At 34.3% G+C, this 16,389-nt stretch overlaps 1 protein-coding gene across 1 annotated transcript in view; it reads right to left on the bottom strand.

Moving 5' to 3' along the window:
- Positions 1-5,717: 5,717 nt before the first annotated feature.
- The window catches only part of LOC107707521 (sphingomyelin phosphodiesterase 3-like), a gene marked incomplete at its 5' end in the record, with an annotated part of 21,542 nt that continues 10,870 nt past the window's right edge, over positions 5,718-16,389 (bottom strand). The window contains 5 exons of the mRNA XM_016511579.1: positions 5,718-7,676; positions 8,840-9,002; positions 9,084-9,147; positions 10,550-10,639; positions 11,495-11,656. Coding sequence (XP_016367065.1) covers positions 7,575-7,676; positions 8,840-9,002; positions 9,084-9,147; positions 10,550-10,639; positions 11,495-11,656 — 581 coding nt within the window. The remainder of the gene's footprint in view (positions 7,677-8,839; positions 9,003-9,083; positions 9,148-10,549; positions 10,640-11,494; positions 11,657-16,389) is intronic.

Genomic DNA, 16,389 nt, shown 5'->3' with positions numbered 1-16,389 from the left:
ATCTGTTCATATGTTCAGTTGGTTTCTGTGCATGTTCTCCTGGATTTATCTGATTAAAGGACTTTTCGTTGATCTCCTTCGTCTTCGTGCAGTTTGTATCACCAACGCGTGACAACTATACTGTCCCAGTCCATTTTTAAACTATGCAATAAATGATTACTGTTTTTCCTGTTCTGTTGCCATAATAATAATAATAATAATCAATAATAATTATTATTATTATTAACTTTATTTAAATTGTATTTTGTTATTGATAGAATAAATACTTTTTTTTATTAAAAATGGGATTGAATGTATTTGTAACTTCAAAAAACAACTAGCCTCTCATTTGATTCTTCTTTTTTTGTTCTGTTGCTATAATAATAGTAATAATAATTATCTATCCATCCATCCATCTATCTAGAAATGCTGGACTACTACTACTACTATTACTACTACTACTAATAATAATAAATTACCCTATATATTATAAATGTATATTATTATATTTTGTTATTGGTAGAATGTGTGTGTGTATATAAGCCAGTTTATCCTATAGGGTCATCAGGAGATTACATAGCCTGTAACAACAACAATAATAATAATGATGATAATAATAATAATAATAACAATATTTTTTGTTATTGGTAGAAAGAAAATTTGATTTAATGTGTATATATATATATATATACTGTATTTGGCTTAAACCTAATTGTTAAAAGTTATTGTTAAATGTGAATTGTTCAAAGTTATTGTTAAATGTTATGAACATATTTAATAGACATGCTGGCGCCACATTTAAAAGGCCCTTTCAAGTATCACATCCTCTTTCAAAAAGGGGTGCAAATGCATGAGAAATGTCATCAGCTACATGAATAGTTTGAACTTCTGACATTTCGTGTTTAGACACACATGGACAGTTTCACCTAAGATTTAAAACACCCCCTCGTCAGCTAGAAAAGACCAAGCAATCTTTAAAAAAAAAAAAAAGTGTTTTTGCTGACAAATAAAAGAAATTAATTAAACTGTAAAATCTAACTGAAAAAAAAAACTAAAGAGCTAATTGTTTTGAAGCCACCAAATCTCATACACCTGTTGAACATCGCATGGATGGAGATGATGAGTTATAATATCCCTTCATTCTCTGACTCACTATATTTTCATACACATTTGCATTGTATCTTAATGAAACAGCATTTCAGCAGACACACTTCAGTAACCTTGTGTGCCATGAGGCTTGTTTTAAAGCAGCATATAGAGCAGAAGACTCAAATATATTCAAATATATCAGTGTTAGAACCATGTAAGTTAAAGTACATTCCTAATGATTCACATATCATTGTTTTATTCTGCAAACCTATTCAGCGAATGCCCATTTGATTATTTAGATTGCCTTACAAAAGGGAAAGAACTTAATGACAGTTTAGCATCCATTACTCATTTTATCCAAACAATTCCCAGTGGAGTTTTTTTTTAGGTCACTGAATGTAACAAAGGTGTCCTGTAGTTTTATTTCAAGTTTCAAAGGAAGCCTGTTAATAGCTTATTGGTCATTTGTGTTGCAAAATGCAGGGAAATTATTTAAGGGGCTTTTTAAAAAAAAAGCTTCTTTAGCTGAGACAGCATTAAAATAGGCTAAATAATAAAAGATACAGAAATTGATCATTTTGGTAGAATGTTACAATAACATTCCAAGTATGTTTATCTTATGTTGCAGTGCATTATTATGCAACATTATTTTTATATGACCTGTTGTATACAAAAATATGCTGTCATAAATATTTTTAAATATCAGTATATTAACACTTTAATTCACAGCTTTAATTTACAAGGACAAAACTGACTGAAGCATACAGTACACGTAAGGCTATCGGTGAAATATTAGATAAAAATGACAGCTTTAACTTTTCTATATTGTGGACAAAGTCCTCCCTCAATGCAAAGAATCACTGAAGTCAGGAAGTTTCAGATCCCAAAGCTGAGACTTTATTACTGAAGACAATAAAGCCGGTCTGTAAATTTAAATGGTAACACTTTCTGTTAGACCATGCTGCTGATCAGTGAGCGGATAGTTTTCTTTCAGTCCATCCCCACTTCAACTGCAATGGTTATCTCCCAACCCCTGGCTCCTCTTTAATGGTGGACCACTGCCAGCTGGTCTTTTTTTTTTAAATGTCAAAACATCACATATATCATTTTAATAAATAAAGCAATTAGTACAGGTTCATACAGTACTTAGTGTGATTGTCTCGTACCATGAAGAGACTAGTACATGCTATTCAGAGTCCTAGAGGCCTAATTAATGCGTGGTACAGGCTTACGGTTCCCTGGTTTTGTAGTGCTTACAAACATATACTATTTCTCTAACAAAAATATATCTTACAGAACCCAGTGCATAACTGGCGATTCCTAAGGCCTGTTCACACCAACACACACATTTACCTGTTCAAACTAATGCTTAAAATATGGCAGAAGGGCTGGATGTAAGAAGATACCAAATTTAGGTTATTGTAGGCCTTCTCTTAATCGTAATGATTCTATATCTACTTCCCAGCTAATGTTACTTTACTCAGACAGCAGTTTCATCAAATTTGCAGCCAGAAAGACAACCAACATGAATATTAGTCTTTGTTCCTTTAACTGTTTGTATTTTTGGAATTCTATTTTCATTTTTTAATACAGTGAGTGCACTGACCAGAAACAGGAAAATATTACAACAGCGAAACAGGAAAACAGGCCAAACAAGCTCACAAAGAGAGGAAATGTACATCTCCGACACCTCGCGAGGCACTACATGCAGTGCTAAAATGAACATTGTGTGGCTTAAGTTTAAAATATCGGCTATATTTGTAGCCTTACTTGCTTGGTGTGGAGGAGTTTGTTAAGATGTCACTTGTTCCAAGTTGCTGCATTATCTGTAGCTAATTATCTTGCTAGCGTTAAGGTTGATTCAAGTGAAACCACGTGCTCCTGTCACGCACAAGGCCAGTACTTTATTATTGAATGTTTTATCAGGTAAACAATCCTATCAGAGAAACTCATCCATTAAGATCCATTAGGTGCAAAGTAATCAGCTGTACATTCGTTGGCATTGAGATTGCAGTTCAGTAAGTGAGTCATGTCGATTTAACGGCTTGCTCTGACTGATCCAGTTCAGTGTTCAGAGAAGGAATCATGATCATGGATCGAGCCTATAAGAAAGTAAATGTCGCAGCTAGTATCACATCCCCTTTCGGTTTACAGTTCAGGTTGGGACAAATAACATAACTCATAATAAGAGTTCTTGCTCTGATCGAACAGCAAGCACTTTTGCCGAAGTTCTACAAGCCATCTGTTCTGCTGCTGTATGCTTAAACATGAAAACCTGAGCTGGATACAACATAAAATTACTGTAACAATATATATATACACACATGACAATATATATATATATATATAGCCCTTAGTTATGGTGGTTGAGGGTAAAGTAAATGAACAGTAAATTTCTTTTAATCTATTTTCATATATACGTGAATCCCAATGTGTGAATTTCATAAATGGCTCTTGTTTTTACTGTATGAAAACCTGAATAAGCACATACCCAACCATCCTAAAACCAGTTCGGTGTCTAGCTACTTACAGGAGATATGACGGTCTGAATATGAAGAATTTGTTACAACAGATTCTTCCTGAAGTGACACTCCCTTCAACACTCATTGATTCTACCTTGTAACCTCAAACTGTTTCCTGTGGAATTTTTTTCAAATATACAGAATGAGTACAATGAAAGTTTTGGACAGTACACAATTGTGCGGGATCTTTAATGGAAAACTTTAATGGAAAAACTGAATTTTTTATTGTCATGTAGCTATAAATTTCAAGCTTTTTTGGTGTTATGTCTATTTTTGACATGCTTTTATGGGCACTTATGGTTATTTGATTGAAAATTGTTTAATTTGTGTATGACAAAATTTGTCCATGTACTTTCCTTTCAATATCAATAATATTTTAGATTACCTTTTTTTTTTTGAAAGTGAGTGTTAAATTTGATGTATGTAGGTCTACGACCATTACTCGGTAAGATATTTCTTTATATAAATTAATACTTTTATTCAGAAAGGATGCATTAAACTGATCAAATGGCAGTAAAGACATTTATAATGTTACAAAAGGTTTCTATTTCAAATAAATGATATCTTTTAAACTTTCTATTCATCAAAAAAAACACTGAAAATATTTTTTAAACATATTTTTAATGAATAATCAAAACACACATTTTGAATCAAAGAGGGATTTTTTAAAATAAAAAGCTGAACCAAAATGCAGTTATAAAGAGCTGACACTGAGAAAGCTTTTCCCTTTCCATTTTCCCCTTGAGAGCCTGACCAGCTGAAAGCTTGTAGCAAGCCGCCGCATTCCTCGAAATAAAATAAATAAATAAAGGGAAACAACAACAAAAAAGTACATAGTCTCAAAAACAATATATAGAGAACAGTAAGATCTTATTGGACAGCGATGAGAGTGAGACATTTTGAAGCTTCATTATTTCACTGCATGCATCTCTACTATAGCTCTCCCTGTCCGACCCTTCAACACTGACCTTGAAAAATTACGTCAGTTTAGATACGATAGGAAGAGTTTAACTTCAGATTAAATGAACACAGGTTCTTCTACCAACAGATAATCTGAATCATACCCTGTGCTCCCTTATAAGCATTAGTACTGGTGGATCTGGATAGGGTTAATTATTATGGCACACTGACCTGATTGAAGAATGATACGCAAGATTAAAATTAGTGGCAGAAGAGGTGCACTGGGACTAGATCAATGCTGCATTCCATCCAAAGTTTCATGTGGGATGCTTCTATCACTGGCTTCCAACCACAACTTGTTGGGGGGGGGAATAAATTTAATTTTTTTAATGAATAATCAAAACACACATTTTGAATCAAAGAGGGATTTTTTTAAATAAAAAGCTGAACCAAAATGCAGTTATAAAGAGCTGACACTGAGAAAGCTTTTCCCTTTCCATTTTCCCCTTGAGAGCCTGACCAGCTGAAAGCTTGTAGCAAGCCGCCGCATTCCTCGAAATAAAATAAATAAATAAAGGGAAACAACAACAAAAAAGTACATAGTCTCAAAAACAATATATAGAGAACAGTAAGATCTTATTGGACAGCGATGAGAGTGAGACATTTTGAAGCTTCATTATTTCACTGCATGCATCTCTACTATAGCTCTCCCTGTCCGACCCTTCAACACTGACCTTGAAAAATTACGTCAGTTTAGATACGATAGGAAGAGTTTAACTTCAGATTAAATGAACACAGGTTCTTCTACCAACAGATAATCTGAATCATACCCTGTGCTCCCTTATAAGCATTAGTACTGGTGGATCTGGATAGGGTTAATTATTATGGCACACTGACCTGATTGAAGAATGATACGCAAGATTAAAATTAGTGGCAGAAGAGGTGCACTGGGACTAGATCAATGTTGCATTCCATCCAAAGTTTCATGTGGGATGCTTCTATCACTGGCTTCCAACCACAACTTGTTGGGGGGGGAATAAATTTAATTCAATTAAACAAATAAAATAATTTGTAGAATAAATTAAGTTTAAGTAAATAAAAAAGTTTACAATTTAAAAAATGTGCTTACATAGATGTTTTAATGACTTTTAACAGTTCTTTTTTGGGGCTTTTCTATTAAACAAAAATAAACAAAAAATAAACAAAAAATGTGATAACATCTTTTGTTCATTAATATTTATAAAATACTGACAAAACTCATGTAACATGTATTTTTAACTAGACATTTTCATATGAACAATCGTCGTAACTATGCTGTTATAAATCTCACTGTTAGTTGCAATAAGCTGCATCTGTTTGATTCACCAAAAAAGAATCTACTCAAAAGAGTCAATCATTCAGAAATCGGACTTCAGTGCTTGCGCTGTATGTTATTGATTCACCAAAAACAAATTGACTCAAAAGCATCACTCATATACATTGTTGATATACTAAAAAGAACCGACACTTAAGAGTTACTCTCCATGCTCAGAACCTTTCAACCCAATGATGAAGACATGCTTTCCTTTATTATTTTAGTATGTATTTCCACAACTACGGAGAATGCGCATACAAAAACCATTAACACAAATGAACACCTTTTAGTTCTGGTGTTTTAGTAGCGTTCTCTTGCACAACTGAATGGAACACAGCATTTGATATGGTAATTGTAAAGTTGTTTATAGGCATACTGATTGGCCAATTAGTCTGTGAGTCAAAACAGGGCGGAGCTCTACACTGTAAACCTCTAACACAGCAAAAAGCAGATAAATGAATCATGGGGAATGTAGTCATTTGTAAAAAGCACATAATGTCAAATCTACGAACCATAGTAATCATAAGAATAATGATAATAATAACAATAATAACAACTTATAACAAGAGAATTTTAGAGAGTATAAAAGCAATTGTGTTAACACATGAAGAGCGAGCTTCAGTGGGTCTACCTGGGGTAGTTCTTGGGGTACCGTTGCCTGATAAGTGTGTAAACATTTGCAGGGGATGACAATCTTGGCTCAAATATGTAAACAGTGAACACTGCGATGCCTTTTACGACACCATTCTCCTGTGATGGAGCCACAGCAATACTGCAAGAAGGAAAAGTGTTAGGGGATGGGGCTTGTGTGTGAAAAATAGTCTGTGTTAATTGAGTCTTGGGGTTCTCGTCAAGCATGCAGGCCATGACAGACATGGCAGTGCACTGGCAAACATGCATCTACAAACAGTTTGGGGTTAAAATGCCACCAATTGCTCAGTTTTTCCATAGTTTGCAGTGATGGCGCCACTGCCATACTTCAGGACTTGATCAATGTATCCCAGCAGTCAAAGAAACATGTTCTTAATTGTTTAACTTAGTGTTACATGAGGCCATACAACGCAACCTTGAACAGTATTATATATCATTATATAAACTCCCTAAAAAGATGGCACAAGGCCATAGAAACCTTAGAAAGACGTTAGAAAAGAAAGACACTTGCTGAGGTCTTTTGAAGAACGCTGAGGGATAGATCTTGCGGTGGACTAACTTTAAACACACAGACGTACTTGTCCTTGTCCATATTGTGTGACAGGATGACCGGAACAGTCAATGTACGCATTCTTCCTTCATCCAATGTAAAGCCTTCATTCGAATATCTGGGTCATGGCACCAGAAAATGGCCTCTGCCCCTTTAAGGGCCCCAGAGAAGCTTCAGAAGTGCAAAGGTGAGTAAATCTTTAATTTTGTTCTTCAGTTCAGATGTAAACACGGAGAGTCCAGGGGTGGATGGAGAACCAAGGTCCACAAAATCACACACCTTCACGCTGCTTTCAGCTGATTGGTGGTTTTCTCTATTCCTTCACCCCCCTCTCTTGTCTGTGTTCTCCATCTATGTCATCCATCGTTTTTTATGACTTACCAACCCTCTCAATCACCCTGCCCTCATCTGTCGGGAAGCTTGACAAATGCCTCCTCTTGCTGTTTTTCCTTTCACTCACTTCTCTCGCTCTCTCTTTGCCTCTCCCCTCTCTCTCCGTGGCATTGATTTTTTGAATTATGGACGGGTCCTAAGTCTCCTCTTCTCCAGTTGACACAACCAATCTTGCAGCCACTGAGAGGTGGTCAGTCAATCCAGCAAGTTGAGTGATGAAGCTGAACTCCTCTATATCCTTTAAAGGGTGATAGATCAAGTCTTTAATAACTTTTAAAATAACAGCAACAATATATCATATAGAAATTTATACCTTTGTGAATATTTGAATTTGAACAGATGTGTCAGATCATCTTTGTCTTTTTCTTTAATCTTTATGCTATTCCAACACTGCTCCATGGGATGGCACCAAAGAGTTAAGTAAGCATAAGTAAACATAATAGGTTAATACATGACTAGAATACTGTATAGTTATGAACTGCATAATTCCCCTTCGGTAGAAATCGTGGTCCAGGTTGGGTGGTTGAGGGTCCCCTTTGGTAGAAATTGTGGACCGAAAGGGCACTTTAGCGTCGGGGCCCAACCTCCAGTGTACGCCACTGGCACCAATGAAGTAACACATACTATTTCAGCACAATATAGTGCATATACTGAGCACAGTAGGCAAATTCCTGCACACATCATGTATCTGAGTATATGATAGTATATTCGCCAAGATGTGCAGTATACAAAGCATACTGTGTGAAATACTGTATCCCATAATGCAAAATGTTCAATTTTACCCTCCATTTCCAGTGTGATAAACAAACCGGAAGTAATACAGCTGCACTGTACTACATTTTCATAATTATTTAATATATTAAAATGTAAAATTGATCTCACTGCCTACATTTAAAAAAATATATATATATTATTATTATTAAATTAAGAACAGTATCATTTCCAAGACAACTGGGTGCCACATCTAACCTAACTGTTTCAAAAGTAGCATGCTACACTGTTGTCATATGACCTATTTATATGACACATTTAACAGTGGCATCCAGTTTAAATTTTATAAAGACAGTTAATTTTCTGTAAAAATATCCAAACTTTTGAGTGTCCCCATCAAATAATTAGAGATGAAAGTCTTGTTTAAAATCATGGCTGTTATTATTTTGTCACACTAGAAATGAAAAATCAAACCAACCTGCACTGCATTGTGGGATATGATACCCAGTGCAGTATGTTCTGTTGCAAAGTACAGTATATATACTCAACAGGAGGTGATTTTGTTTATTGACCTCCCATGTGCAGCCCCATGTTTTTGCATTCACTGTGAATTTTAGTCACAGTTAGCGTTTAGTCATTATTTGCATAATGAACTCGAAAAGGGAAGTAGGTTTATTAATCAGAACTCACCACTTTCCAGTCTGGCTGCAGGCATTCCTCTTTATAAAGGATGTAATCGATTCTCCTGCCGTTGCCTTTCAGGGGGATTTTGCGCCCCTTCTGGCTGGGACAATGGTTCTTGCTGGCAGGGAACACCAAGTACTCTTTTCTCCCCTCTTCATTCTCCATAACTCTATCAGAGAAATGCAATATGACTGAGTGTCGTGAATGCATAATCTATATATACATATATTTGTATTTGTGTTCAGCTTACTTTTGTAGGCTCTCTGGTGAGCTGACTTCCTCATCATACAGACCACTCGTGTCCAGCAATGTACCTGTATAATATGCACATGCAAACACACACATACAGTTTATATATGAACTGGAGATATAGATTTTTAACATATTTATACCCTGAGAGTATGACCACTTAAAAGACCCTTAAATCATTCAAGGAGCAGATATTTGACATCTCTGTGCAATCAAGGTCTCTTGAGAGCAACTAGAGGGACAAAGCCCACTGGGACCGCTGAGAGTAACACCAGCATTAAAATGAGCTCAAGGGAAATCTGTATGAGTCACGACTGTGCTTCTGATATACATACATACATGCTTCTATTTGTCCATCTCCACCTAACCCTTTTCTCTCTTCTGTTTTTGGCTCTTAATACCTCACTGATTCTAGCATAGCCAGAAAATTCCAGTACTTTCCATTAAGGTGCTATTTGTGACCACTGTTCTTTATTTAAGGATTTTAATGGGTTTCTAAAAATTTCTTTAAACGTTTTGAAAATTAATCATGGGAGTACCAGATTCATGAGGCCTATTGAAATTAAGAAAGGCCCATCATTTATAACAAAATTGCAAAATGTCAAACAGCTTAAAACAGCCAAATACGAATTAGTTCCTACCTATAAAATATCTGAATAAAAAATGTGTGAAGTTTGTAACACTATATCTACAGGTGTATTCAGACAAAACAAGTTTTTCATGAGGAAGTCAGATAAATCCTTGTTTTGCAGATGTGCTTTCAATGTAATCAAACACATCCAGGTTTTTTAGTAGTAAAGTGATAGTATAAATAAAGTAAAATAGATTTAGAAAAAATAAACATATAAGCATAATCATATAAGCATATTATATATATGTATATATATATAATATAAAATTTCTGACATGGAAGCAACTTTAAAATCTCAGAGAAATTGAGACACTTTAAGAAAAAAAAGCCTGTTCCCATATAAGAGATTATTATTATTTTTATTTTTTTTGTGTGTGTCTGGAAAAGGTTCAAATGAAATGAATACGGTTTTAAAAGAAATAGTTTATTTATTAAATATTTAATAATAACATCAACTATATTAATAAAATAATACATCTATTTAATAACAGATATATATATTTAATTTATATATATATATAAAAAATTGCATTAATATACACAATTTTGTATTACATATACATTCCATTAAACATTAAAACCTTGATGTTGATATTACATGCAAATGAACCTTTTGTGTCTCAACTACCCATCTATAATATGGATGTTATACATTAAATAGATATATATTTGCATTATTACATCTATTATCAGAGCCCTGCTTTCTAGATATTGCCATTTGCATCAGTTCTCGAAAAACCCACATTGGTCAACCACAAGTACAGATCTCTATCCACTAACCCACAACACCCAAGCTTTCATGGCATTGTCTGTAAAACTTCTTTTACTAAACTCACCCAAAGCCCACGGTTTGTCTTCTCCAGGACCAAGACGACAGGGGTCTTTATAATGAGTGAAGAGGGCATGCTGCTGTTCCAGCTTATCCTCTGAATGACAGAAACCGTGTGAGAAAGAAAGAGTCTTTCAGAAAGGGTTACATTGCCTCCTTCTGGTCATACACAACAAGCTGATTATTATTATTATTATTATTATTATTATTATAGAATGATAGTTCTGGCTATAAATGATTATGTAAAAAAACAACAAATTGTAAAAGATTAAACTCTTGTTTGATTATTATTATTATTATTTATATTATTATAGAATGACAGTTCTGGCTATAAAATATAAGGGAAAAAAACAAGAAATTGTGAAAGATTAAACTCTTGTTATTATTAAAAGTAATAAAAAAATGTAAAAATGAAAAAAGGAGAGAATAATTGTTTATTGTAATAATAATAATAATAATAATAATAATACATTTGTCTGCCATGTTTTCACATTGTGTATTTTTTATTTTTAATAATAAAGTTAGTAATGTAATAAAATATTTACAATTAATATTTTATATTATTATTATTAAAAATAATATTAATACATTTTCTGCCAATTTTCCCCCCACAAAATTGTAATTTAAAAATACTAACAATAATAACAATAGCAATAACAATAATAACAACAATATTTATAATAAAAAAAAAATTTTCATTAGTATCAATGATTTTGCCGCAATTTTATAAGAGAAATGGACCAACCAAGTCAAATTGGGATTGTTGTTAGTCATGTTTTAAGACAAGGGTATTTTGGGGGAAAATATCATGGAATGGGTTTAAACATGCTAACATATGTTAAACCCAGCTGTTATATATACTTATAATTAGTAGCTAAATGTATAATCAATTTTGATGTTTATTGCTTTAGAATAAAATTTCCAGCTGTTTGTAGGGAGAAAATGTTGGCACCTGAAGAGCAGTTGTCAAAGTTAAGGTCTCCGAGGATGACGTCGAAGGCCACCTGATCTTCCAGAACCTTCTCCTCGTCCGTGGGACCCGAGGTGGCCCTCTTGAACTCTGCACCCCACTCCAGCAGCATATCCAACTGCTCGCAGCGCACCGATGAATCACCTGAGAGAGGAAGACAGATTTACACAAACAATACCTAAGAACTGAAATGTAATAAAACCCTGGATTTCATTTTATGGAGGGTTTTATTCAATAAAGTGCACATGGATCGCATTGTGCAAAACAACTCATTTGATTTCAGTGTAATGTAATGAAATAGCGTCACACTGAGGCGCCTCCAGTTTATCACATTTTCACGACTCGTTCTGAGGTGGTTATGGCAGATGTAGCGATTTAATGAGGCCAGGGTGGGAAAACAGAGACAGGAAGAGTGCGAAAGAGCAGTGAAGCAAAGGAAAAGATGAGATCATCTGTAACATCTCCCCTCTGCTTTGGTGGAGCTGGCAGGGGCAGGTGTAGAAGAGAGAGAGAGAGAGAGACAAGAGAAAAAGAACAGCAATTTAATTGTATCGCTCGTACATTTAATGAAGTTAGAAGTGTGTATGTGTTGCTGGTGGTAAAAAAAATTTCTTAAAGGTGTATTGTGTCATTTCTGCTTCACCAAATGGAATTGCAAAACAATTACTGTTTACTTGATTAATTGTTTCTGATTGATCTTGGCATTCTGCAGTCATTTATTTACATATTGCAAAATTTTGTTCACTTGCAACAAACACTACTGTTCAAAAGTCTGGGGTATGTGAATTTTTTTTATGTTTTTGAAAGAAGTCTCTTATGCTCCCCAAGACTGCATTTATTTGATCAAAAAAAAAAAAAAACAGTAATATTGTGAGATATTATTATTTAAACAACTGTTTTTTAATTGAATATATTTTAAAAATGTAATTTATTCCTGTGATGATAAAGCTGAATTTTCAGCATCATTACTCCAGTATTTAGTGTCCTTTACATGATCCTTCAGAAATCAATTCTAATATGCTAATTTGCTGCTCAAGAAACATTTATTATTATTATTAATGCTGAAAACATTTTTTGAGATTCTTTAATGAATACAAAGTTCAAAAAAAGTATTTATTTGAAATAGAAACCTTTAGTAAAAATGTCTAATTTACTGTCACGTTTTCATCAATTTAATGCATTAAAAAAATCTAACTGAAATCTTACTAACCCCCAAACTTTTGAACAGTAGTCTAAGTAAGAAAATGCACAATAATCTGGCAATTGTCACTAAATAAACCCTACAGTCAATACAAAATCTCTCCGCTTTGTGTCAGCTTTTATTTTGTATTTTTCCAGGTTTTATTTTGTTTATAATTCGCCTTTCCACATATTAAAGCTTTAAAAAGGTCTTAAATCAGAAAGTCTAAAATTCATGAAGTCATGGCATTAAATGTTGCATGCACTGAAAAAAAACCTTCCTTAGTATTTTTGTTTTGTTTCCCAATACAAATATCTAAACATCCTTAAACAAGATACATTTACTTGAGATGCAAACTAAAGATATGAAGTCTTGCTTTCTGAGAAATTGAACAAAAATAATTGATCTTATGCTTAAAATAAGAACAAATATCTGTCAATGGGGTACGAAAACTTGTTTTTCCTTTGAATTAAGTTGATTTTTCTGAGCCCATTGGCAGATATTTCTTATTTGTTTTAATCAAACTTGCTTAATTTTGATCAATTTCTCATATCTTCTGCCATTTGCTTCTCAAGTAAATAAATGTATCTTGACTTAATAATCTTCATATTTGCAATGGAAAACAAAAATAAATTACTTATGAAGATGATCAAAAGGTACAGTTAAAAGTTGTCCTTATTCTAGCAGGCATTTTATTGTAAAATGAATTAAAAAGTAATAGCGATCCATTGGAAGATGTATTTTCAAACTTTGAAGCATTGCTAATACAAGAAATTTACATGTAGAGACCATATTGATGTACTGGGTTCCATTCAATATTGGGTTCCATTCTATTCCTTAAATTTTCTTTAAAAACTAGGGGTGCTCCGATTGATTGTCTACCGATCACTATCGGCCGATAATCGCTTTGGGATGATTGATCGGCGGTCTCTAAAAAGGCCAATCTCAAAAAACCGATCTCAAGCTGACGATGCGCCTGCCATGAGAGGTTTGGCACAACATGCCAAGCGGTGAAATAATTATAACTTCCTTGAGCGTGTGCACGGCATCCGATGCGTGAGGTGTGTACACGCTCTGGCGTAGTTTGCCATGCATTATACGACTGATAGACTGCAACGGCTGGACTTAAAAATCATCATTTGTGTTCTACTGAAGAAACAAAGTCACCTACATCTTGGATGCCCTGGGGGTAAGCAGATAAACATCAAATTTTCATTTTTGGGTGAACTATCCCTTTAAATGAAACAATTTAGAACTCTATTAGCCATAAAAGAGCAAAAACTGAGCCAGTTTTTCCCTCTAGGTCTCATGTAGTCTCTCTGAAATCTCTACACTGCATAAGAAACCACATTTCAGTAAGTCCAAGGCAAGTGAACGACCTCACATACATGTGTCAGGAGAATAACTTAAATCCGCCTCTGCGCTGTCAAAGTCTATAACACACACACACAATGTGACAGGGGAAAACAAGCGATTGACAATATCCAGAGACAAAGATGCCTCCTCTATTAACTGAACCACACTTGTCCCTGAAAGTCCCTCATCTCCATAATCAGGTTTCTCTTGCCTTCTTCCCTGTTTCTTGCCTCGTTCCCTCATGTTTCATTTATCCTCCTGAAATAGCCCCTGCTCTATATTTAGAATGGGTGGCAGACACACAGAGGCGTAGGTGGATCCTGGAATAGCAAGAGTGTCTTCGTAAAAAATGAGAGCTAGAGGCCGCAAGCTTTAAATAGGGCTGACGCCAGGATAGGCGAGAGCTCGTCGTCATGGGAACCGGGACCCTTTGGGCGAGCGGAACACGTTGATTAATCAGAGCAGAAACCAGGGGTCAACATACAGCGATGTCACAGGCCCTGCAAGTGAAGTGGTGATTCGGGTGAGCGTGCATGACACAAGATACAAGACGCAAGCACAGAAGAGTCGTTTTTTACAGTGGCATCCACACAACTGTTTCCCCGCTCTACATGGAAATCTACTCAGATGTACGGAAAACGAGCAGTAGGATCGGGACAAACCTGTCAGGATCACTCAGCATCACTGCGCCAGTCAGACTACTGCAACATCACTGGGGGATAAAACCTGAAAAACCCACGAAACCTTGTGGTCCTGACTAGAAAAATAGCTTTATAACGACACTATTATTTCATATAAAAAAATTACTACAGATTAGACTTAAGGTTTGCTTATTGAAATATATATTTATAATATTACATTTATATTAGTGTTGTTGTTATTAATACTTAATGATAATATATATATACTGTATATATATATATATATATATATATATAACATTTTACCTGACATCAAATTCTTCTTCTATTTCTTATGATTAGATAAAATTTGCAATAGCAATTTTGGATTGTAAGTTGTTTGGATAAAAGCGTATGGTAAATGCATAAAAGGCACTAAATTATATCTCATTTTCATATTTAAAAGCTGACTAAAGAATAGGATTAAGTTTTGTTTATTGAAATTACCATTAGCTTAATTTTGTTTCATTTAAAAATATATACAGTATTTGTAATATTACAAATTTATAAAAACATAACAACAAGAAAAAATAATCATAATTAATATTATTAATTCTACTACTACGAAAAATTTAATTATATATCAAATAAATGATTTTGATAAATGATCTCACATCTTTCTTCTTATATAAAAACTGCAATAAATAGTATTCAAAATGTTTGCATTGTAAGTTGCTTTGGATAAAAATGTCTGCTAAATGCATAAATGTAATTCATATAATAATTAATAATTATAATAATTTTTTGAGACTGAAGAGGAAATGCCTCAATATGGAAAATAAATAAATGCTCAATATGGCTGCTGTAGTCCTGCTTTACAATTAAAAGAGTCTCATTTTTCAGTAAAGATACCCATAAAACATCCTTAAAGGATCATGAAACACTAAATTACATTTTCTGAGATTTTAACAGAGGTTTCTATGTTGAGCATCATAGAAGACAGTGTTAGCATCCATTAATTTTAATAGTAGGAGAAAACAGGTTAATTTTGAGCTTTTTGCACCATTTTCGTCTTACATGTTTATAATCTACATCACATCAATGTCACAATTTGTGACTTGCAAATCACTGTTGTACTTTGATGACGTGTCATTATCATTGTAATTATTCATGAGACTGCGTGTCTGTCCAATGAGAAGATTGTTCGCTAAATTATTCACAACAGCACATGTTGATTTCCTATGACAGACGCTTCAGACTGTGAGATCGCACACATTTAGAGACACGTTCAAAGACTGAGAGTGAGTGTTTGTTTTTGCTTTGTAAAAGTCTCTTCTATAGAACTTGAGTCTCCAACACAAACGTGATTCATCCACAGTGAATGTAACTGGTCTTTACAGCTCCTTGATGCAACCGATCAAACAGCTTATATAAACACAGTAAAATAAGCCTCGAAATTTATTAAAAATGCAACAGTGCGGTCTTATATATTTCCCATGCAGAGTGCCAGTTCAAACAGCTGTGCATTTATTTGTGCATTAAATTAGAGCTTGTAAGGATAAAAGAAACTCAGATATTTTGATCTCCTGAGAAACAGACAATACACTGGCATCTTCAAGACACCCCACAGAGGGGTGGTGCAGGAAACGCCTCTCTCACATATGCATCAGTGCCTTTTCATCTGCTCCCTCCACTGGATTCACTCAGAATGGTCAATAGTA

The sequence above is a fragment of the Sinocyclocheilus rhinocerous genome, unplaced genomic scaffold (assembly GCF_001515625.1).
Source record: "Sinocyclocheilus rhinocerous isolate Xijiao unplaced genomic scaffold, SAMN03320098_v1.1 scaffold534, whole genome shotgun sequence".
Taxonomy (NCBI): Eukaryota; Metazoa; Chordata; class Actinopteri; order Cypriniformes; family Cyprinidae; genus Sinocyclocheilus; species Sinocyclocheilus rhinocerous.
The sequence above is the reverse complement of the archived record's forward strand: the minus strand, read 5'-3'. Positions and strand labels throughout refer to the sequence as shown.